At 37.2% G+C, this 25,666-nt stretch overlaps 1 protein-coding gene across 2 annotated transcripts in view; it reads right to left on the reverse strand.

Annotated features, from left to right (window-relative positions):
• The window catches only part of ATP2A2 (ATPase sarcoplasmic/endoplasmic reticulum Ca2+ transporting 2), a 57,631-nt gene that overhangs the window by 29,536 nt on the left and 2,429 nt on the right, over positions 1 to 25,666 (reverse strand). For both annotated transcript variants that reach the window (XM_043901878.1, XM_043901877.1), the window contains exons 4-5: positions 18,530 to 18,634; positions 14,894 to 15,032 (exon numbers count right to left, since the gene is read on the reverse strand). In XM_043901878.1, the coding sequence (XP_043757813.1) occupies positions 14,894 to 15,032; positions 18,530 to 18,634 (244 nt within the window). The remainder of the gene's footprint in view (positions 1 to 14,893; positions 15,033 to 18,529; positions 18,635 to 25,666) is intronic.

The following is a 25,666-nucleotide window of genomic DNA, read 5'->3' on the forward strand; positions in this document are numbered from 1 at the left end:
AACACTGACCTCATGCTATTATTAAACTTTTGTTCCCTTCTGTAACAACCATTCTAACTGGGAGGCAACTATGTATGTAGGAACTCAAAGATGACCTGGAAAAAAAAAAAAAAGATGACCTGGGATGGAACCTGGGGCCCCTGCATTGGTAGCACAGCATCTTAGCCACAGGACCACACAGGAAGTTGTTTAAAAATTGATCTTATGCTCTTATTAACTTTTCTTCCATCCTGTAACAGTCATTCTAACTGGGAGACAATTACGTATTTAGGAACTAAAAGATGACGACCTGGGGACCTTTTATAAACTACAGAATCTTGGGGCCTGCTCTTTAAGAGACTGGTTCAATGCATTTGGGATCCAGGAATCCATTATTTTAAAGAAATTCTCCAAGCACACTAAAGAATTAATACAAGGAGGAAAAAGGCTTAGTAACTGGCGTCACAGATCCTGTGAAGAGCCTGTTTAGAACAGCCTTTCCTGTGTGTTGTTTCTCACGCCATGTATGCGACGCTCTAGGCCAAGAAGACCCTAAGTCCCTAACACTTGGGAAATGTACTACCTTAAAAGTTCCACGTTTATTTCCATTACGAAACGATCTCTCTGTGGAAAAGGTGCGAGTGTGCTTAGTCGCTCAGTCGTGTCTGACTCCTTGCGACCCCACGGACTGTAGCCCGCCAGGCTCCCCTGTCCATGGGGGTTCTCCAGGCAAGAACACTGGGGTGGGCTGCCATGCCCTTCTCCTGTGTGGAAAAGGTACTAAGAGCGTAAATCCAAACTGGCCTTAAAAACCTGCCAAGTTCTAGTATTCTCTTAGTGAGAAGACACTCCCTTGCATCATCTTGACCAGACCAACTAATATCCTCATTCTAGACAGGAAACTAAAGGTAGCAATAGTAGTCTTGCCTAAAGAACTTCAATTAGTGAAAGACTTCCTTTAACTTAGTGTGTGACTCTGCTTTTTGTTTGGAGGAGTCAGTTTAGGATTAAATCTACTAGGAAGCAGGTTGTCTAAAGAAGTAAAAGATCCATGAAAACAAAGATTCAATGGCTACTTTTCATCTAAGACATAATTTTCTTTTGTCTGCAGGCTTCTGTGAATTCCAGACAGAGGGTTTTGTGCGTGAGGAGTAGGCAGCCTGTTCCGATGATCACATCCAGTGATATTTCCCTGATGGGGCATGTCAGTGCCCTCAGGGCAAGTGGTAGTGGAAAATTCTTACTCTTGCCAACGGGATGCTCTGCAATCTTTTCCTCTGAAAATTTTTTTGTCTCTTGAGTTCAGGCAGTGTAATAATAGTTTATAATGGAGTTTATTCTTCTTTCTGTTTAACATCTGACACTTAAAATTCAGCTCTTGGCTCCTTAAGTCTGTAGCTCTTTAAAACCGCTATCACAACACAGATTTCCACTCTGAACAAATTTTTTAATGTATAGTTTGTGCTGAGTTACCAAGAACGCACGTAAAAGCCATTTAAAGGAAATTATTACTTGGCCACATTTTAGAACTGAATGAACACAAGCTTTCTTAATCTTAAAATCTGGGAAAGACTATTTATAAGGCCAGGATGAGTTAACATTGGTTATATTATTATGTCAAAAACACTGACAGTTAAAATCAGCACAACTCAGAAAGAGCCTTTTTTGAACTGATTATACATAAGAAAAAAAATCTAACTTATTGTTGCAAATTCTACCAGTTTATTCAAATCTTTTTTTTCTTTAACTATATATAAGATCAGAAAATTACCTCTTAAATACCACTATTGTTTCTGAGTTTAAATGGCTCTGAGGAAAAGCCAGTCATAATAGAATTAATTAACCTAAATTAGTTAAACATTTAACTGTGACTCAAACCTTTTCACTCCTAATTTGAGTCATAAATTTTGTAGTTAGGGAAAAAATGAATGAAATTCTTCACTTTAGAAGCTCTACCTGCCTACTTAACACTATTTCCAGGCCTCAGGGTGGGCAGGGAAGAACATTACAAACTGCCATAGATTATACTGGTATTTGTTCCCAGTCCAATTTGTTGGATATATTATCTATGATGAAACACATCTTTTTAAAATGCAGACATATCATTCTCTTTAAAACATTTCAACAGCTTCTTCCTACTAGACTTGCTTCAAACACAATGCTCTTCAGTTTCTCAAAAGTTCTGAGTCTTCACAAACAGCCAGGCTTTCCTCAAACTTTCAAGATTAGGTTGGTATCCATCACAATGTGCCCATTTCCTAACACTCCTCACGTTACATGTTTGATGTGTCCTCCCCACTAGACCCACTAGCGCCACAAAGGCAGTCACTTAGTCACCACTAATTTTCCAGGCCTGGTATTGTGCTGAAACATAGTGCACACCAAATAAAATATTTGCTATGGAATGAAGTACCTGCACATACATCATTTTCTTTAAAAAAGAAAAGGGGAGGGGCACCAGAAACTTATAATTATCAAATTGAAGACTGTCACAAAGTTAGAAACAATGAAACGTCAGGATCAAAGAGATCTTAGCCTTGGTTGAGCTGAATGAGGTTTAACAGTGATTACTGCTTAAAATATAGGCTGAAAACAAAAGACATGTATGCTAGCAGAGGACTAGAGATAATAGTAGGGAAAGAGAAACATGAAAAAGACTCATGGGTTTTAAGTGACAGGACAACTAAGATTGCCAAAGTGTCCTTATGTGTAAGAGTGCAAGATAAGGTCTAGAATAGGAACCAGACTCTATTTACATTAACTGTATTCAAGTATGAGCACCAAAGAAAGCCATCAAGATGGTAAAACAGGCCATCACAGCAATCAGGAATCAGACTTCTGTGTGCCTCCAAAGAGAAAAACTAATGTACAGAACAGACAAGTATTAAGTTTTAGCCCCTTATAAGGGACATTTTATAATAAAACTGGCATAATACATAACTGCCAATAAAAGTAGCACAGCTTTCCCTAGTCTGGGAAGTTTCTAGCTGCTAGAGGTGGAAGCTAACTGGTTCATTAGATGCCATGGAGGCAGCCCACAGCAAGGTTACATAAGGTTAGAGTACACGGTATCTGGGATACCAACATGCATTTCTCTTTGTTGCAACAGTAAAGCATGCTCTTTACAAGGTGAAAACCCATCCCTCACTTCCCTCGTCCAAACATCTATTTATCTGTTAACACCATTTATCAAACACCTTTCTCTATAGATAACACTTACTAAAGTTTCATTAAAATAAAAATTACAAACCTTTAACATTGCTATGTATTTACCTGTTTCAGTCTTTTTTAATGGCTACATAGTAATACCTAAAGCAATCATCTCTAAAGCTCAACTTTGGAGAATGCTTATTCTATACTAAGCACTGCTATAAGAGTTTTATGAATTCTATGATTATCTTCATTCCCTGTTTACAGATGAGGAAAATGAGGCACGTAACTTGCTTAACGTCACAGGTATTTCACAGCCATCCTGTGATTAATTAATCAGTCACTGTTTTCACAGTCATCTACATGTTTCCAATTTTCCTTTCGTGCACTTCAATTACTTCTGGAGAAAAGATTCACAGAAAACAGAATTTTCCTACAAATGTATACTACCACCAAATTAATTTTCTTGCCATTTTCCCATACTCTCAATCTTGTTTTCTGACTACTGCTAACACCACGCAGAAGGAAATGGCAACCCACTCCAGTATTCTTGCCTAGAGAATCTTGTGGACAGAGGAGCCTGGTGGACTGCTGTCCATAGGGTCACACAGAGTCGGACGTGACTGAAGAGACTTAGCAGCAGCAGCAGCTAACACGAAGCACTTTCTTAAAACTCTTTTATCATCTTCAAAATAAGTTATTTTATATTTTTACATAGTCAAACCTGGTGATGGTGGTGGTTTTGTGTCACACTTAGGAAGGAAATGTGTTCCCTACACTATGTGGTTTCTTCTAATTCCCCCCAAATCTTAATCACAATAATAAGGGTTGGAAAGACTGGCACCGACTGTACTGTAACTACCACTGAGTCACAGGGAGAGGGGAGGAGGTGATTACAGGAAATGAGGAAATGCCAGTCCTGTGAAATTCAGGTCAGGCTTCAAGACCAACTGGTCCATCATGATCTGATGACTGGGGATACCTTCCTGAGTTCCTCAGAACTCATGGTTCTTAGTGTCTCAGCTGTTCTCACAGCAATGAATAAATTATTGCTCGAGGTCTCAAAACCCTCTGTTTCTAATAGCACCCACGCCCATTTCTGTTTTAGACTATTGTTCTGCTTATACACGAGTTAAGATTAAGAACTTATAGCTCTATAAAACAGATATTAACTACAGGAAAAACTAAAATAATGATTTCTACTGTTTTTTGGTTACAGATGACTCAGATCTGCATCTCTAACTAGTTCTGTTCTCTCATCCTTCTCACTGTGAAACAACTCCGTATGGGGGAAAAGACAAAAGACAACAATCCTTATTTGGTCATGTAGTTTTGTTTCTACATCTCTGAGCGATGTTTATCATTTTAGGAACAGGTGAAAACTGTTTAACAATATTCCAACAATACCATGCAGGCTGCTTAATGAGACAATATTTTACAATTTAACTGTAACAACTTTTCCCATTTTGTTGAGATAAAAACCAACCTGTAACACTGTGTTAAGTTTAGGGTACAAAACATTTATATATACATACTATATGGAATTACTACGATCAGTTAATATACATCAACCTCACATAGTTACAACTGTTTCCTTATGATGAAAACTTAAGACATGCTCTTGGCAACTTTCAAGCATATGCTATCATTTTGTTCCCTACAGTCACCACGCTGTACATTATATTCCCTGAACACATCTGTCTCACAACTGGACTTTATACCTTCTGACCATCTTCACCTAATTCCTGCACCCCCTGTGCTAGAAACCACCAACCTGAGTTTCTAAGTTTGCTTTGCATGTGTGCGAGAATGAGTTTCCTTTTTTAAAGATTTACATGTAAGTGAGATTACATGGCATTAGCCTTTCTCTGACTTATTTCACTTAAGGTGCATCCATGTTGTTGCAAACAGAAGGACTTCCTTCATTTTGATGTCTCAATAATACTCTTGTGTGTGTGTAGACACATTTTCTTTGTTCATTTATCCACTGATGGATACTTAGGTAAACAGTGCTGTAATGAATGCAGGGGTGCAGATCTCTTAGGGAGACTGATTTCATTTCCTTTGAATATATATCCTAGAAGTGGAAATGCTGGATCATATGGTATACAGCCATACCTTGGGAGACATTCTGGGTTCAACGCCAGACAACCACAAAAGCAAAAGCAGAAACTACCCTGGCTGAGAACCCACCTTCCAATCCAAGGGATGTAGGTTCGATCCTTGGTCAGGGAACTAAGATCCCACATGCCATGGGGCAGCTAAGCCCACAGCAGAACTACAGAGCCACGTGTCATAACTAGAGTGAAACCCGTGGGCCACAACAGAAGATCCTGTGTGCCACAACTCAGACCTGACACAGCCAGATAGATAGATATTGAGAGCAAAAGCAAATACTGCAATAAACTGAGTGATACGAAGGTACGTTTATACTGTACTATGGTCTATTAGCATGCAATAGCATTGTGTAAAAAACAATGTACATACATTAATTTTATGAGACTTTATTGCTTAATAAAAAAAAAAAGCTAATCAGTTGAATCCTCAGTGGGTCAATTTTTTTGCAACAGTAGCCAAAGATCACTGATCATAATTATAATAATGAAAAGTTGAAATATCTGTTAAAAAATGCAATATCTGTGCAACACAATAAAGAGAAACACAATAAAACTAGGTATACGCTTGTAACTTCATTTTTTAAAACCAATAGCTAGAATCTTGGGGTGGAATTCTGGGGAGAAGGACAAAAGAATCCCCTGGAAATTGCATACAAGATTTCTGAATGTATGTATTTGGAAAAAGAGTCCAGATTTCATTAATTTTTAAAGGAACTGTGTCCTAGACATGATTAACTACTGCTGTAGAGTTTTGCTTCTCAAAGTGTAGTTCACCATGGAACCTGGTAGAAAAGGAGAACAATGAAGCCCACTCCAGATCTAAGTACTCAAAATATACATTTTAACAAAATCTTTCTTGCACATGAAGTTAGAGAAGCAGCTCTAAGCAGCTGGACAAACTTGAAGACCTGTTTTTGTTTCTTTTAAAAACAGCCCTTAAGCCAAGGATGATTTTTACATTTTTTAAACTCTTGTTAAAAAAAAAATCGTTTTTCCCCTACAGAGACAGTTTGGGGCCACAAAACCCAAAATATTTCTAAGGTAGCTCTGTTAAAAAAGTCTGCCAAGCCCTCTGCTCGGCAGCACAGAATTAACTTTCTGATATTTGTGTTAGGGAGCTCAACAGGTATGAATTAAGTGTTTGCTGACCATTCAGGCTGCTCCAATTCCTTTTTTTTCAAAAGGAAAAGAGAAAAGGCTCACAGCCCTAGCTAAAGAAACGATAAGGCCATGTTATCTGAATCACACATCTCTTGAGCCAGAAAGCTCCTTAAGAGTCTACTCCAATTACTCGATTCGGTGGAGGTTAGGTTAACTTACTCTGTTCAGTGTCGTGTGGAATTAGGATAATAATACAGGTTCTTACATGAATCAGTCATCTATTTTACAACTTTGTCTTTCCTTTTCCTCAACTGCTTGGAAATGCCACATCATACATGTTACTAAATCTCATTACTGCAAGTTGACTATCAAAAGTGAAACCTCTCTTCCTTAAATAGTTACCAAATTTAAGAATTATTCCTTTTTAATAGGTCCTAAAATTGCTGGCACGACTGCTGAATATTTATTCTTCAATTTAGGAAATATAAAATCAATTTCTTCAGAAGCTAAGTAAAGCAAATACAGTTTTACGTTGAGACTGTCATTTCTAACACTTACATAATCTTAAAATATGATTTACTCCAGAGTATACTACAGGACAGAAGTCATCTGAGGATATTTATGTCCTTGTGCTATTCATCAACTCTGGGTTACCAAGATACAAGAAGTTTGTTTCAAACAATTTCAAAAACAGTTGCGTTAAGAAATCAATTACACCCCTCCCATGCAAAGGCTGAATGCCCCCCAAATTCTGAATTTAAAGACTTTCATGACTTTGAAAGCTTGATTCACCTTGATGTTAGCAAATAATACAGAACACTGAAACACTGATGTTCATTTCTTATATATTATACTCACATTTTACTACTTTTGGTTTCCATCTATCCAGAGAAATATTTTCCTGACATTTTACTGTAGTTTCAGAAGATGAACACATGGGTAACCACATGTTTACCTGCCACATCTATTCTATTTGGCTCTTGTAGTCTAGATACTTATAGTATACATATGGATTTGCTGTGCATGCTTACACAGTGTCTTCCTGGAAATGTTATTAGCTGGCATAGTAACATCAAAAATACAATTTCCTTAGCTTCCTCCATCTCCCCCTCAAAAAAGCCACCCAGACTAGACTTCAGAAAGTACAGCAGAACCATTCTACCATATATCTTTCAGAAGTTAGCAAAAAGAAGTTTATCATCTCAAGTCAGATGATTCTTACATCCAAACAATGACTACAAAAAGGTCTCTTTATTTCTGCAAATACTCGCTTCAATCTTCAAAACAGTTAACAATATTCTCCAGTTTTTTAATTCATCAGAAAGAACCCTCTTCACAGTCAATTTCATAATTTAAGTAACAGTATAAAAGTTACCGTGTCTAAGAGCACAATTTACGCCACTTATCCCTTCATGCCATGTACAGAGTAAGACTGACAAGAAACAATTTAGATCTATGTTTAGAACTGAAATTCATTTCTACAGTTTCACAGAACTGAATTATTGGGTTAAATGCCAGATCATAGGGTCAACTAGATTACTAATCCTAATATAAAAGTAGAAGTTTAAATGCCTCAACTTTTATAGTCTTAGTAAGTTTGAATAAAATAAATAGCTATTTATCTGGCCCAGGTCAAGCAGTCACAAAATACTTTTCCAAAATGTTCCATCTAAATCAATTTAAATGCCTTAGGGTTACATCTTTCCCAGTTCAGTGACCCACTGGTTCTGGCAATCTAACTACCATTTCTAATTTGGATCTAAATATTTAAAAACCATGAAAAGTCACCAGAACAGACCAAACAAAGAGTATACTGACCACCTAAAAATTAAAACTGTGATTCAGACTTCCTTGACATGGTAAAGGGCATCTATGGAACTCAAAGCTAACATCATACTTCATGGTAAAAGACTGAATACTATTCCCCTACGATCAGGAACAAGACAAGGATGTTAAAAAGAAGAGGCCAGAGTAAACATTCTACTGAAGAATCTAGCCAGGGCAATTAGACAAGAAAAAGAAAAGGCACCCAGGCTAGAAAAATTATTTCTGTTTTCAGATGACATGGTCTTACAGAGAGAAATATCTTAAGGAACCCATGGAAAACTATTAGAATAAGAGTCCACCAAGATTGCAAGGCAATGTACTGGTTGTAAATCAGTACACAAAAATCAACTGTATTTCTATACACTAGAAAAAAACAATCTGAAATTGAAATTAAAAAAACAATTCCAATTACAAATAGCTCCCAAGAAAAAAAAAGTACTTAGGAATAAACGTAACAAAAATAGTGTAAGACTTGTACACTGGAAACAGAGAGTTAAAAGAAATGAGACCTAAATAAACAAAGATACACTCCTGGTCAAGCATCAGGAGATTTAATATTGCTGTGATGGCTGTGTTTCCCAAATTGAGCTACAGAATCAATGTAATTCTTATCAGATCTAGGCAGGCTTTGGGGACAGAAATTAACAAGTTAAACTTAAAATTCACATGGAAATGCAAGGGACTCCAAATAACCAAAATAAAATTAGAAAAACAACAAAGCCAGGAGACTCAAATTTAATGATTTCATAACTTACTACAAAGCTACAGTAATCAAGATGGTGTGGTACTGGCAGGAGGCTAGACACACATATCAATTGAATAAGTCAATTTGTAGTAGGAAATGAAGTCAATTGATTTTTGACAAGGGTGCCAGGACAATTCAACAAAGTCTTTTCAATAAATGATGCTGACACAACTGGATATCCAAATGCAAAAAAATGAAACTGGACTCCTACTTCACACCATATACAAAATTCTGGTGACATCAGATCACAGAACAGCTTCTTTGGTATGACACCAAAAGCATAAGCAATGAAATAAAAGACAAATGGGACTCTATCAAATTAAAAACTTTTATGCTACAAATAACACCATCAAGTAAAAAAGAAACCTACAGAATGGGAAAATTTTGCAATTTATCTGATAAACCAGCATATATAAAGAACTCTTACAACTCAACATTATAAAGACAACCCAATTAAAATAGTCAGTGGATTTAGACATTTCTCAAATATGACATAGTAATGCATTAGAACATAAGGACATGAAAAGATGCTCAATTTCATTACGAAATTAGGGAAGTACAAGTTAAAATCACGGTGAGGTAACACTTCACGGCGAAAATTTTAAAAGGCAAGTGCTGATGAGGATGCAGAGAAATTGGAACCTACACTCACTGCTGGTGGAATGGAATATGATGCATCACTTTGGACAATGGTTGGGAAATTCCTCAAAATGTTAGACGAGTCCCCTCTAAGCCCCAACAATTTCCTGTCCAAGTACATATCTAAGAGAGTGAAAGCATATGTTCACACAAAAACTGTACTCAAATATTCACACTACCATTATTCATAATAGCCAGAAAGGGGAAACAGCCCAAATATCTGTGAACTGATGAATGAATACACAAAATGTGGCGCACCTAAACAATGGAATAATACTGAGCCATAAAGAATATAGTATTATACACACAAACGAAGTATATGATTTATACCACAACATAAAGGACTCCTGGCAACAATACTAAGAGAAGGAAATCAGTCTCAAAAGCACATTTCTTGTATGATTCCATTTATATGCAATATCTAGAATAAGCAAATCCCTAAAAGGCAAAGTAAACTGTGGTTGCCAGGGACTGGGGAAAAGCAGGCAGAGGAAGTGACTGCTAATGGGTATAGGATTTCTTTTTGGGGGGAAGATGTTCTGAAGTGATATAGTGATAAAGACATTACACTTAATTCAAAAACCACTTAATTACACTTTAAAGGAGTGAAATGTTATGGCATGTGAACTGTATCTCAATAAGCTATTTTTAAAAAATTGTGAACTGGACCACCAACAAATTAATGTGTGAAATACGTATACATTTACTAAATATACTGTATATTCTCTAGTAAAGTAACCGTAGCTGAAGACAGAAGCAATAAACCACAAAGACTTGGTTTCAACTATTAGTTTCAAAATGTGACTAACAGTACACACACCCATAGGTGGCTGATGATTAAAAACCAAACACTAAGAAATTTATCACTGTATCTGGCACACACGTTAAGCTCAGCTATTACTAAACTCAAGCACAGAGACGTCAAATTATCTGTTCTGCACAGAAGCTGCACAAAAAGCAGATTTACACTGCTAAACCTACTCCACACTTCAGACTTCAGGTTTTATTTATTATGGAGAGCTTTTTACATGCTCAGCAAGATTACAATCATCAGTGTGACAGTTCTGCCCCTTAAAGTGCATGTTGCCTAGTAGTATGACAATAGTGTTTAACAAAATGTTCACTATCTGTCTAAAACCTGTGATCACCTCTGTTTAGCATCCTTTGGAATGGTCAAAATTCAAGAAAGGGTAGTATACAAGAGCCCAACATCCCAGCACTGTGTATGTTTTTAGCAATTAGTATACAGGAGGGGAAGAGGTGGAGGAAAAAATTGCTAACTCTCAAGACCTGTTAAGACTCCTCACAAAGGAATTAGAAATAGGTGAAAGCAGAACTGGGTTTAGTATGTGTACTGCTTAGAACAATTCTATTAGTAATAAGTATATTCACCTAAGATGAAGAATTTAAACTCATCTTTAAAAAAATTTTTTTTTAAATATTAAAAGAAAGGCAGCGGTTGCCAGGACCTAGAGAAGGGAGGTAGAGAGAAATTATTGTTACTTTTCAGTCTGGGAAGACGGAAGAGTTCTGTAGATGAATAGTAGTGATGGCTGTACAACGTGAATGTACCTGATGCCACAGAACTGTATACTTCAAAACAGTTAAAAGGGTAAACTTTATTATAATATGTATATTTTATCATAATATAAACAAAATAAGAAAGGGACTACTCCTATGTCACACACACACTGTGGATAAGTCATCTGTCCTTCCTAAACTATCAAAAGCAATATATAAAACGCTACATTATAGGGAATGGAATTTCACAGTGGCGAAAATCAGGTAGACAGAGGTTATAACCAAATTTTTGCCACTGTGAGATTTATGTGTTGGGAAAATCAATAAATTATATAAAATTTGCTTAACTACCCAAAAAAGGCCAGGTTAAGCTTGGTGGTTGTGAAAACGTTAACAAGTCCTGTATGACTAGAGCACACTGAGTGGTGTAAGACGAAATCACAGAAGTAGGAGCTATACAATGCAAGGTCATTCAGGGTTAAAGAGAAAAGAAATTGTATTTCTGATGCGAGAGAAGCCACTGAAAGGCTGTAGCCAGTGAATTAATATAACCTTTAGGGAAGTCTAGCTTCTGTGTAGAGAACAAACTGCAAGAAGACAATAAAGGAAGCCAGAGCCCACTTAGGATACGACACGATGATGATGTCCGTCTAGTCAAGGCTATGGTTTTTCCAGTGGTCATGTACAGGTGTGAGAGTTAGACCATAAATAAAGCTGAGTGCCAAAGAATTGATGCTTTTGAACCGTGGTGTTGGAGAAGACTATTGAGAGTCCCTTGGACTGCAGAAAGATCCAACCAGTCCATCCTAAAGGAGATCAGTCCTGGGTGTTCATTGGAAGGACTGATGTTAAGCTGAAACTCCAATACTTTGGCCACCTCATGCAAAGAGTTGACTCATCTGAAAAGACCCTGATGCTGGGAAAGATTGAGGGCAGAGAAGGGGACGACAAAAGGATGAGACGGTTGGATAGGATCACTGACTCAATGGACATGGGTTTGGGTAGACTCCAGCAGTTGGTGATGGATAGGGAGGCCTGGCGTGCTGCAGTTCATGGGGTCGCAAAGTCGGACACTGAGCAACTGAACTGATGATGTCAGTGTGAGGTGATGGTGTGACTGGTGTGGTGACTTAGGAAAAAACAGCAAATTTGGGTGTGTTTTGGAGACAGAATCAACTGGTCTTGGAGACAGAATCAACTGTTCTTAGAGACAGAATAAGAGAGGAAAGAATTAAAACGATTCCCAAGTTTCTCAGTTAACTCTGTGGTTAGAGTGACTTACTCAGATGGGAAAGATTGGTGAGACCCCAAATTCAGAGAAAAAGAAATCAAAAGAAACAGAATAGACATAAGTCTATAAGGACGTGGGGAGAGGGCAGGAGAGGGTTAGATATATGGAAAGAGTAACAAGGAGACTGACATTACCGTATGTAAAATAGACAGCCAATGGGAGTTTGCTGCATGGCTCAGGAAACGCAAACAGGGGCTCTGTATCAACCTAGAGGGGTGGGATAGAGGGAGACAGGAGGGAGCTTCAAAAGGGAGGGAGCTTCAATTCAGCATGGCCGATTCATGTTGAGGTTTGACAGAAAACAACAAAATTCTGTACAGCAATTATCCTTTAATTAAAAAAACAAACCCACTTCCATCGAAGAGAAGCTGGTCTTAGTTTATTTCTTCAAAAGGGATGATGATGCCTTGAGGATATGGTGTATCTGATGCTGTAAACCACTGCCATCTACTGATGCAAACCAAGGATAAACGCTTTGGGGGTAATTTCTCTAAGTTTTCAAATATATTGAACACACTGAAATAGTCTATCTAGGATAAAAACTCTTATCTTAGTTTGAGAGGCTGAAAACGTATTCCCAGACTAAGCTGGAGAACTAGAAAATGTACAAAGTCAAACAGAATCTTGTGCAATACTTAGGCGATCTTTAGGTACACCTACCACATGACAAAACTGTGGAAAGACAACTATCTTCCTCCAGCGTTTCCTTCCTCAGTTACTAGGCACCATCACCACCCAGTCACCTAAACTAGATATTCTGTCAGTATCTTTGATTGCACACCCTAATCCCATCCACCCCCAAATCTATCCAGTTATCAAAACCTGTTACTTAGCACCTAAATCTGAGGCTCACTTTTCAAACTATATATGACCATAATTCCATGGCCAAGAGAGATTCCACATTAATATTTTGGGTTGAGACTTGGTAAAAACTTTTAGTGTCCACAGATAATTCTGATGTGTATCCCTGTTTAAAAACTGCTACTCATAAACTCAAAATCCTTCCCTCATTATTCTTAATGCTACAGCCCTCGATATCACTTGCTCTCATTAGCTCCTGCCTATCTCCAGCCTTCCCACTGTGATCTATTTCCCACATCAGCACCAGAACTCCCCTTCTAACTCGTGTTTTGCTGTAAAATCCATGGTGACAAATGGTTAAATCTGACTAAGGTCTACAGATTTATAAAATAAATACTAAGTATTTAGGAGCAAAGAGGCATCATTTCTCAATTTACTCTGGAATAATTCAGCAAAAATGTGTGAACGTATATAGACTGAAAGATGATAAGCCAAGTTATCGTGATAAACATTTTCAGAATCTGGGTAAAAGCTAAATGGGAACTCTTACTAGTCTTGCAACTTTTAAGTCTGAAATTATGTCAAAACTAAGTTTAAAAAAGTCCACTGGCCAAAATATTTCATTCAGAGTTGTACTTCTGTTAACATTAATAACCTAGCAAGTGTTAGGTCATTTACACAAACTTTGTAGTCCTAAGTAATCAACGTGTGGGTAGACAGACAACACTATTCTTTTTCTGGAAGACCTATGACAAGGTAGCGGGTTTTTGTTGTTAGCCACACCAAGCAGCATGCAGGATCTTAGTTCCCCAACCCCTGTATTGAAGAGTGCGGAGTCCTAACCACTGGAAGTCCCGGTAATTTACTTTCAAAGGTCAAAACTGTACAGCACAAGCCAAGAGATGCAGCACTCTGAATTCTCAGGAGAGTAAGACAATAGAGACAAGCACACTTTCCCCACAAGCCAATGTGAAAGTGTTACTCTAAGACCATTCACAAAAAGAAAACAAGTATGCTGAGCTCAGAGGGTGTGAAAAACCACAATGATTTGAAGAACCCAATGTAATGATTCCCCTGCAAAAAGATTAGCTGTTCTGACTGGCTCCGGGGGCATTCTGGGCTGTCTGAAAACTTGGCACTGATCGACAGCAAGGAGGACCTCCGAAATCTGTGAAGAGCTCTGGCATGGCAGAGGATTCACTCTTTAAAAGCCCAAACCCGAATCTCTGGCTAACATCCCTGGCTCAGTGCTATGTCAAAATATTTTTAAGTAGAGTTTTTAAAGTCATGAAATTACCCTTAACCATCAGTTTGGTTTGATAGTTGCAAGTCTGACTTATTATTTGTACCAAGAACCAAAACAGGAAAAATCATGTACTCATTAACTAGTATTCTAACAAACTGCTCACTACAACTGTCAAATCAAGATTAAGTTCATCTCACTAGCACTAGATTCCTAAAATGTACTGAAAATAATAAGCACAGTAATTCAAAACACCTTTGTTTTTTGTAAAACAGAAAAATCTTCTCAACATGAAGGGAGGTCCCAAAACACGTTGAACTTTTAGAAAAAACCCTAATTTGTTTGGATAGCACTAAAAATCTGTTAATATAATCGATACACATGAGCCTAACTTTTAAAACTTCTAAGTATGAACCCTGAGGAAAGGACTGCATTCAAATATACAACCTTAAAATAAAAAATGACCAAACTCAACTCACCAGCAATTTCTACAATATCACCAGGAACTATGTCTTTAGCTTTAATCCGCTGTACACTCTTCCTATCTTGTCGATACACTTTGCCCATTTCAGGCTCATATTCCTTAAGGGCTTCAATTGCATTTTCAGCATTTCTTTCCTGTAAAAAAGAAAACAAATTAGTAAACACAGCCTGCCACTGCTAAATGTTTCTAGCCCTAGGAATCAAATTTTAGAGTTCTAACCTAAATGTGAATTAAAAAAAAAAAAAACCCACAAGAGATGCACATTAATAACATTTACAGTAAATGATCCACATCTTAAGATAATAAACACTAGGCCCTTTTAATTTTGTATTAAAAATGAAAAAACTAAGCACCTTAAGAGTAAGGACAAAATCAATGGAGAAAAGCAATTATTAGAACCTGCTGTCCCTAAGCACACCATGCAACATGGCCCTCACCTTTAACCTCACACACTCACACCATTAAATCAATCTTGTCTCCCATGAAAGCTGATGGTCTGGGTCTGGACTGCCCAGGCTCATCCCAGACTTTTCCACTCAAAAGCTAGGTTGACTGTGGATAAGTGACATGACAGACAAGGTTTACTGCCTACAAAACCAGGACACTAACAGTACCCACCCACTCTCAGCAGGTGTGAGAATTTACAAGCTATCTATAAAATGCTTAGGTTGTGCTTTGACACACAGTAAATGCTTTGAGTGATGAATTAAGAAAACCAAGTTTTACGTCTCCTCACAAATTCTAAATCTCTCTTCAGTGGCAGAGACCAATAAATGGCTGGAAGCACTGCCAGTCACAAAACATAATCACCATAATATTATATATGAACATGTCAAGACTTGGTCACACACAATTTTTCTTCCCTAATTTCAAGATGAGAGATGTACAATTAAAATGAGTCATGTTGAAAAAATGCGAAGGGAAAGTTCCTTTAAGGGGAGGCAGAAGTTTATATGCCAAATTTGCCTTTTATTCTCTTAGAAAATAAGCAATTAGAAGGAGCAAGTCTACAAAGCAAGTGCCCAAGTGAGATTACTCAATTTAACGGACAAAGGAAAAAATTTGTTCATTTCTTTCACATTTTTGCCCTCTAATCTAAACATTTTCAATTTAACCTTTACTTAGATAAAATTTACACTCAATACCATGTAATCTCATTTTTTGCCTTGTGGTAAAAATTAAATCCCCAAACCTGCTTAAAAAGAGAATTCAGATGACAGAAAACAAAGCTATTGGCATGTGTGTCTCACTTTTTACATATGCATCCCTGAAAAAGTATAGGAAACCTTAAATTTGGGAAGTTCATGACAAAAATAATTTAAATCCCTATCAGATCTACTTAAGGCTAAGTTCAAACATTACTGATATTGTAGAAATAATAAATTCTGAGCACTGCTGCTATTCAATTAGTCAAATTTGAAATCATTTTTTCCTCAGGATTTTCCCCCCTGAATGTATGAATTATGGCAGTTTTACCATTTTCTCCTTCCTCAAGGTCATGTCAGGTAAAGTTTAACTGGACTGATCAAGGTTAAGATGTCCAGGAGCACTGTATTTTGCTTCTATTAAAAATCAGCAAAGGCACATTTAAATTAGAAGCATAAACTTTATTAAAAGATAAACTATCTCAGACCCCCAGGATGCAGATGCCAATGAAAATCACTTAAAGAGCCTCCCCTGCCGCCCACCAACCCAAACTATCAAAAGGAATATTTATATAGTACAGAGGATGGAAAAGGGAAGCAAATGACCATGGATTCAGATTACATCAAAAAACAAGTCAGCTTGGGGAAAGACAAATATACCTAACTTACTACAAACAAAAACTTAGAAGACCGTCTGAGGTCTCCTTTGTTCTAAAGTTTTAACTCCTACCTACTCCACTCAAATCCAAATAGGTCTAAATGTCATTCCTCAAACACACTCTGTACTTCTCTGATCATGCCATTCCCTCTCTGGAATATTCTCCCCACCCTCCACCCAGAAAACTCCATTTTTCTATAGTTCCCCCAATTGCTTGTCAGCTGTCCTTGATGACACTAATCAGAAATACATGCCCAGCCCCTCCCAAATACTACCTTAACACTGTTAACTCCCCTTACTTTCAGAAAGCAAGAACCCTACAGTACTGGCACATACTCTTCTGTATATTATGTAAATAGGATTAAGATGTAACAATGTTACTCTTCTAAGTTAAAACATACATAAAAGTCCTGTAAAAACTGCTGGAAGATTTTACTTCTTTCCAGTCTGGCCCTGGGTATAAATCTCAGATACTCTATGTATGTACTACCTAATATCGCCTTTGGTAAGTCAAACCCTCTGAACGTCCGTGTCACATCTGTCAAAGAGTATCTGTCTTATAAAATCACTCTTGTAGCTCAGCTGGTAAAGAATCCACCTGCAAGGTGGGAGACCCCCAGTTCAATTCCTGGGTCGGGAAGATCTGCTGGAGAAGGGATAGACTACCCACTACAGTATTCTTGGGCTTCCCTGGTGGCTCAGCTGATGAAGAATCACCTGCAATGTGGGAGACCTGGGTTCGATCCCTGGGTTGGGAAGATCTCCTGGAGAAGGAAACAGCTACCCACTCCAATATTCTGGTCTGGAGAATTCCATGACTGTATAGGGTCTCAAAGAGTCGGATACAACTGATCAACTTTCACACCTACTGTGTAAATGGTGTACATTTAAAAACACGCACTACTAACTTAAGGACAGTCTAATGCTGGGTATTGTTTCTCTTGCCTAAATAATGCACAAAAGTATCATATCTACTTAACTACAAGCAATTTTTTTAAAAATCAAGAGGAATATGGCACATTTCTTCTAAGGAGGCATCTTTCTAAATGAGCTCATTACCCAAAGGCCTTCATGTTTACTAATAAGTTTACAATTTCAACAGGACTAAGTATGTGTAGAAGATGTTTGCACGAATGACAGATGCACTCTATTTTAGTCCTCAAAGAGGTGTGACTATATCCGTCAAAAATCTAAAAGATTACTATTCAAAAGATGACTGTGAAATATTAGTCTGAATCTGTTAAACTATATAGAAAACAAAAATCAAACAGACCCACAGTCCTAGAAAAGTTAAAATTCTCAAACTAGCTATTAGCAGGAGACGAATCATGCAGACGTGAAGCAAAAGTGTGATTCCATGATGTTTCTGTAGGAAAATTATCTTCCATTCTGGGGATAAGGCCTGGGCACTGGACAATTAAGGGAAAACAGCCAGGAATATGCTCTGAAAGTGAAATTATTTAGGATTCAAATAACTTTTATAGCTAAATCCACACACAAATCCAAGGATAATAAAAATGACACTGGTTTTACGAAGTCTTTCATAGGAAGCAACCAGGAAATATAAACAGATACTGGTTCTCAAATTTTCTGGTTTTCCTTAAGTAGCTTCTTTAATCACTTTTCTTGATTCCATGCTACCATGGAGCATGAGCAATTTTAACAGCAGAGTATATATGCATGAGGTCTAAAATTTTGCCATTAAATAAATTAATAGATAACAAACACAGGCAGTTCCACAGCAGAAAAAACAGATAATAGAAAGACTAACAGTTTAAATCTCTTATATAAATTACCAAAATTTAACACTGCAGGAATTATTGCTTACCTGCCATACACCCACAATTGCATTGGCTACTAATATAAGTAAAATTACAAAGGGTTCTACAAAAGCTGTAATTGTTTCTTCACCTTCTTCAAACCAAGCCAAAACCTAAAAGAGAAATGACATTTATTAGAACTGTAATGTGTTCTTACCACAAAAGTGGCTGGCACTAAAGGAATTATTATGATACATAAAATCTTTTCTTATCATCCTTAGAAACAAAAGGTAGCAAAATGTAATGACATAAATGACAAGCTTGTATCTTGTTCTAACTCTTAACACTCAAAACTATAAACTTCTTAACAATATCCTTAAGAACTAATCTATTTTTCATGTAATAATTCGCTTAAAATCCAAAACAAATACTTTGGAGAACTAAATCCCATCCATTTCCTATGTATATTTTTCAGAAGAAATAAATTCCTAAATTTAAAAGGCAATCATCAAACTTTGTTAATTTGGCTAATACTCATATAATACCTATGTGGCACAAATTCATAGTAAAAGTAATTTAACCACTGACTTTAATATTAGTGTACATAAACTGCTAATGTCCCACATATTTTCAGTGGTGTTACTGAAGGTCATCACTGCAAGGCTGTTCTGAGATCAGGAATGTATTCTAAAGGTTAACCTCCATATGACATAGCAACATAGCACTTCAGAGACAATCTAAACCCAAAAATGTCATAACTGGCCACAGAACACTGTCCCAAGAAAAATGAGCAAAGAATTAACCTCTAGCTCACCCAACCATAACTCTCAGATTTAAAAGCTAAAAGAAAGACACACTGTACTTCATAATTGAACATCTGTAATAAGAGAGAATCCAACACAATGATAAATAAAAAGAGGCATCTAAATGGTTAAATTTTCAACAACAAATTTTTGTGGAAAACTGCCAATCCAAAAGGATGTTAAACACATCTCATGATTCAATCTGGGAGGTAAGATTTGCCTTTGCCTTTTAACACTACTTAAAATGTTTGCATATTCCACAATGAAATCTTTTCTTTAAAAGATCTATTCAGTAAACAAGGAAAGCACTGTTTTTGATCCATTGAATATTGTCAGATATGATTTATGACAATAATGAAGCTAGTGACTAAGTTTGTAACTAGTGAATACCATAAGATGAGCTTTGACAGAAACAGCAAACAAGCAGAAAGATGATTAAGGCAAGATCCAACATGAATTTTCCAAGTTAAAAGAGGGCAACAGTGAATTAACAACAAATATCAATTTGTTAGACAGGTATTCTCACTACCATAGCACCAACAAAAGAAACAGCAATTTGAGCAGGAAAAAAATCCAGGAGACACAAGGACAAGGTCCTGAAAGATGCCAATCACAACTGCCAGTTAATGAACCAGGGCAGGCAAAAACACCAGAATGAATAGAAATTGTTGCTGCAAGCTTTCGACAGGGCATTCCTGGTGTTAAGGCCAGGCCTAATGCCAGAATGAAAACTTCTCTAGGAAGTTATAAATTTTGATAGATGCAAGATCACAGCTGCTTTGATACTAGCCTTTCAAACATTTGCCAAGGAGAGCATATCAGAAATAAGAAACTTAATTAGCTCTTGGGGGAGAAAAATGGCTCAACTTGAAGAGTAGCAAGGACCTTTCCAAAAGGTCAGTGAAGCATTAGCAACTGTAAGATAAGCTTCACACCTTGTTAAAGTGAGTATGAATTTCCCTCTTGGCAGCTAGGCCTGAGGAACAAACTTAAAGCAATATTCCATATCCACTGGAGCAAAGGCAAAGACTCAGGCAAGCAAGCAGCTTCTACTTTTCAAGAAATGTGTGGTTCCTTTGCACAAGTAGTATTCATCAGTAATGCAACAGCCCTCATCTGTATTATGCAGTAGCCTTTTCTTCCACTATGTGACTTTAAATGTTTATGTGGAAGAAACACAGGCATTCGGTTATTTGAAGGTTCTGTCCAATGTGTGATTATTGCCTGATAAGGAACTAGTGGGCAAAATGTGGAAGGATAGTGCTGGACCTATTTAACGTTCACAACTACCAATTTGCTAAACACTTCAAAGAATATTCTGAAACCCACAACCCAAAGAATTAAGTGCTATAACTTAAAATAAAGATGAACCATGTTTCATTTACTCCTAAGAATCAATACAGTCAATCATGTTCAAACCACACTGTGTAGTCCTTCATGGTTTTGTTTAATTGAAAAAAAAAATCTCTCTTGTGTAAATGGGAAGATGCTGCTGAGAAGTGAAAAGACTTCATGAGTTTGGGAAGGCGTAGTGAAAAGGAGAGGGAAACTGGATGACACATTATTATGTCTTTTTAGCATTACAGTACAGTCAGTTCATAATTACGGTTTACCAGAAATTACACAAAATATACAGAGGCAGGGAGAGGAAATGTTTCTAAAAAATCTTTATTGAGAACAGGTTGAATATAAAGGATTATCTGTTTGTATTTCCTTTTGTTCACTGTTCTATCCACAGGGTCCTAGAAGAGTCTCCGGCATATAGGCGATGCTCACCAAATATTTATTGCATACAGATTCATAAATAAACAAATCTCACACAAGTCCCTACCTAGCAGTATATGAACTAAACACAGAGCAAGAAGGTAACTAACTCATCCACAGTATCAAAAGGACCTGGAAAGACTGCTGTAGAATCATTTTAGGCAGTGTTTCTCCTTTCCCTGCTTTTCACCATTAATACAGTAAGAGTACTTCTGGGGCTTACATTATCCAGATCTAACAAGACCAAAAGTTTCAAACTTGTCAATCCCATTCAAAGTAATCACTTGCTAGGTCACTTTATTTATTTAGTTCTCTGACCAGGAATTGAACCAGGCCCTAGCAGTGAGCGCACTGGTTGCGTTGTGTGTGCTTAGTCTCTTAGCTGTGTCCGACTCTTTGCGACCCCATGGACTGTAGCCTGTCAGACTCCTCTGTCCATGGAATTCTCCAGGCAAGAATGCTGCAGTGGGTTGCCATTCCCTTCTCTAGGAAATTTTCCTTACTCAGGGTTTGAATCCGGATATCCTGCATTGCAGGCAGATTCTTTACTGTCTGAGCCATGAGGGAAGCCCTAAAGTGCTGGACTACCAGGGAAATTCCCTAGCGAGGTTAACTTTAGATAGGATAGCGTACCTTCTCTGTTATCTATAAGACTGATCGCAACAGTAACTTCTGATGGTAGAGCCAAAAATGTCAAAGAGCAGGATTTAATTAAGCAAAATTTAATCCAAGTTAAAAAGACATGTTCTGATATAAACTAGGTCATGGTACTGTGTGACTCAATTATCTACAAGTCAGAGTAATATGCAGAGCTCTTAACAAGACTGTAAAAAGAAAATGAGAGATAAGCACATTCTTAGGACTGAGGGTCCTAAAACATGTACCAGGTCTGCATTCTTGTCTCCTCAGAAATCTGCAATGCATTTGAGCACTCAAACACTTGTTAGATGAAGGAAAAATCTGTATCAAAAATTTTAGAAAGAAAAAACAGAAACTAAACACTTCACAAGAAAGTATCACCGATAAGTGTTACAACAACTACCTGGGGAGAGAAAAATCAGCTATTATAAGAATAGTATGGGGGCTTCCCTGGTGGCTCAGTGGTGAAGAATCGGCCTGCCAATGCAGGAGACACAGGTCTGAATCCTGATCCGGGAAGATTCCACATGCCACAGAGTAACTAAGTCTGTGCTCTAGAGCCTGGGAGCCGCAAGAGAGAAATCACTGCAATGAGAAGCCCTTACTAGAGAGTAACCCCCGCTCACCGCAACTAGAGAAAGCTCCCCACCCCCCAGTCCCCAAAGAGCAATGACAATACACTAAAAATAAATAATTTTTTCAAAAAAGAATGCTATGAATTAGACTATATATTCTCTACCAATCCAGATACTAAGTTCATGTGAAAACACAATATTTCCAGATTTGAGAATACAATCTTTTTTAAAATAAAACAAAAACCCCATAGACATTCACTTTTCAAACCATCTTTTAAAGACAGGCTCTAAATAAATTACTTAAACCAATCAGTAAACTGCCCATTTTATCCTTCCAAATAATTAAAGCACAGGAAAAATTTCAAATCACTACATTATCAAATACTTCTTGAATATATCTTACTGAGAAAAGCAAAGTAAATGAATTTCATGTATTTCGAAAATGCTACCAACACAAACTCATCCAGGTATTTCTTTTAACAAAAGCACTAACCTAGGCTCTAAAAGGAATTAATAATCCCTTCAAAGGTTTCAGTAGGAAAGACAAATTATTCAAATATAAACCAAAGTTGAGAAGTGTCTTGGACTAAGAAAGCTTAATTAGCATCTTAGGGTCAATCTAAGTAGCTGAGATAGGGAAATTCGGATGAAATAAAAAATTATGCAAATTGTGTTACCACAGAGAACATAATTCAGACAAATGAGACAGATAGTCCTCATGCTCACTTCCCTCAGGTAACCATCACCTTAGATGCCTCTCATGACTTCCCAATTTGAAAACTGCACTCTTTCCACATGGTCCCCCATTCCGCCACCACCCTCCTCACCCACTTTTTCTCCACAGCACTATATCCAATCCAACAGATTATTAAATATTTTACTTTTTTATCTGTCTCCATTAGAATGTCGGCTCCATGTAAGATACTGCATTTCCTTCCAAGCTGTATCCCCAGTGTTCGTGCTATGTACCTAAGATGCTCAATTCCTAACAAAGCAGTGAAGAGAGAAACAAACAGGCAGTCCAATTAAGCAATCATGATGTGTTACATGAAGGGCAAAGTTGGTGGACAAGGGGGATAGAAACAAAAAGTGAAAAGAAAGGAAGGTACTAAATGTCAAGGAATTTCTAATGTTACTTCATATGCAATGAAGACACACAGCTCACTTCTTCCAACCCAAGGGACAAGTTAAACTTTATCCCTACAGGTCACAAGTGTAAAACATTAATGCTGTTCCCTACTTTCTGCATCAGCAAAATATTAACTTTGGTTAACAGTTTACTACTTAATTTGATATTTGAAATATGTCACTAAAGCCTAGTACTTCTTGAGTAGAACCTGATAATGCATCATGTATTGATTATAAACCTATTTGCTTCTCCAAAAGAACATGTACTTTTTACTGTTTTGCCTGATAAACGAACAGAATCAACAAAATCAGATTCTTCACTGTCTGAGCCACCAGGGAAGCTCATAGGAATCAAATGATTATCACAAAAGATTCATTGCTCTTTTCACAGATAAAAGAAATGTGGAACGAAAAGGTCAAGTACAATGCAGCAATAGTCCCAATCCCCATGAAGAAAATCAACAGGTTTATATCCGCAATGTCTTCATCAAACAAATCAAAGCAAATTAAAATTACAGTACTTCCTAAACAATAAACGTGTAAACTTTCCTGTTTCTTTAGTCACTAAATCATGTCCAACTCTGCAACCATATGGACTGTTGCCCACCAGGCTCCTCTGTCCATAGGATTTTCCAGGCAAGAATACCAGAGTGGGTTGCCATTTCCTTCCTCAGGGGATCTTCCCAATCCAGGGACTGAACCTGGGTCTCCTGCTTGGCAGGTGGCTTCTTTACCACTGAGCCACCTGGGAAGCCCAAACTTTTTTCTGTCTAGCAGCCCATAAAATAAAAACATAACACAGTTCATTTCTTAAGCAATAATTCCATGTAGTTACCGAAAAGGTAACTCAAACTTCAACTGAGAAATACAGACCTATGAAGCTATAAAAAGTCAACATCCTACAACAAAATTAAAACATGTATTTAAAAACCCATTTAAAAAAAAAAATAAAAAAAATAAAAATAAAATAAAAACCCATCTGAGGGAATTTCCTGGTGGTCCAGAGGTTAGGATTCGGCACTTTCACTACCATGGCTGGATTGGGGAACTAAAGTTCCCCCAAGACTTAAGGCAGAGCCAAAACAACAAAGTAAAGTAAAAACTACCTCATAATGCAAAGTATTAGTATAAAGTCACTCAAAACTGGCCACTCGAGATTCTATACAACCCCAACAGTCAATAGCCTGTCTAGTGGAAATAATGCCACTGATGTTCCAACACTGCCTTAAATCACACACACAAAATATCTCAATAAAAATTTAATTTAATCTTTGGCTTGTATATAGCACCCGATTAACTTCTAAGAGGTTCCCAATGACCTTACTGAAGCCCAGTATCAAAACTGCAAAACTTGAGACTATTTTAACATAACATAGCCAGCTTAAACACAAGCATTATACTAGCTCAAACACATTAGTTGTTTTGTCCCATGACAATGTACTGAAACTAATTAAATAGCACTACTTCTTTGAATTGGTAAAGCACCAGCCACTAACTGAGAATTTTCTTTTAACTAACCAAGAACAAACAGACACATATACAATATAGTGATTAACTCAGAATGCCGTATAAGTTGCTATGATACTCTCTTAATTTTCTTCAATGAAAACCATAGAAGACATTTGTGAGGAATTAATTATTAATGGCTAACACATCACTTGGCTAACATGGCATGATATATTTCAGTCTTATTGCAGAATTTGAGTCAGAAATTTCAAAAAAGCTCACCTCTTGCCAATTTTTTCCCTTTACCTAAAGTAAACAAATGCTCATTGCTTCATGTATTTAGTTCTCAAAATAGCCCTCTGGGGTAAGGCTGTCAATAAGGACTGAGGTAGATCCCTGAGGCTTGCATGCGTCTTTTACAAACACACAAAAAAGAAACCTTGAAGTTGCGTCGTTTGCAAAGCCTGAAAAAAGTTATATTTCTCATCCTGGTTTTTATAAGAATAAAAAACTGTACTTTAAAGAACAAAAGGCATCTCTTGTTAGGATTAAGAACATCTGTGTCCTACTCATGACCATTTTTAGGAAAACTTGGAGGTCCACTGCTCATGAGGAAAAAAACGCAATAAAACATTAATGCTGAACAGGAAAAAAAACTGTAGGAATCTAGAATTATCCTTTTCAATGTCCATCACCTTTCTTCTGCTGTTCTTTGCATTTCACCAGTTTCTTAGCAACCATACAGGACTCAAGCGGGTAAGCACACACAGAACATGATAAAACAATGTTTTTTTTTCTCTTAAGATCTAGAACCAGTTGTACTAAACCTTGTTCTCTCAACCTAGGAGCC

This window comes from Cervus elaphus, chromosome 5 (assembly GCF_910594005.1).
Source record: "Cervus elaphus chromosome 5, mCerEla1.1, whole genome shotgun sequence".
Taxonomy (NCBI): Eukaryota; Metazoa; Chordata; class Mammalia; order Artiodactyla; family Cervidae; genus Cervus; species Cervus elaphus.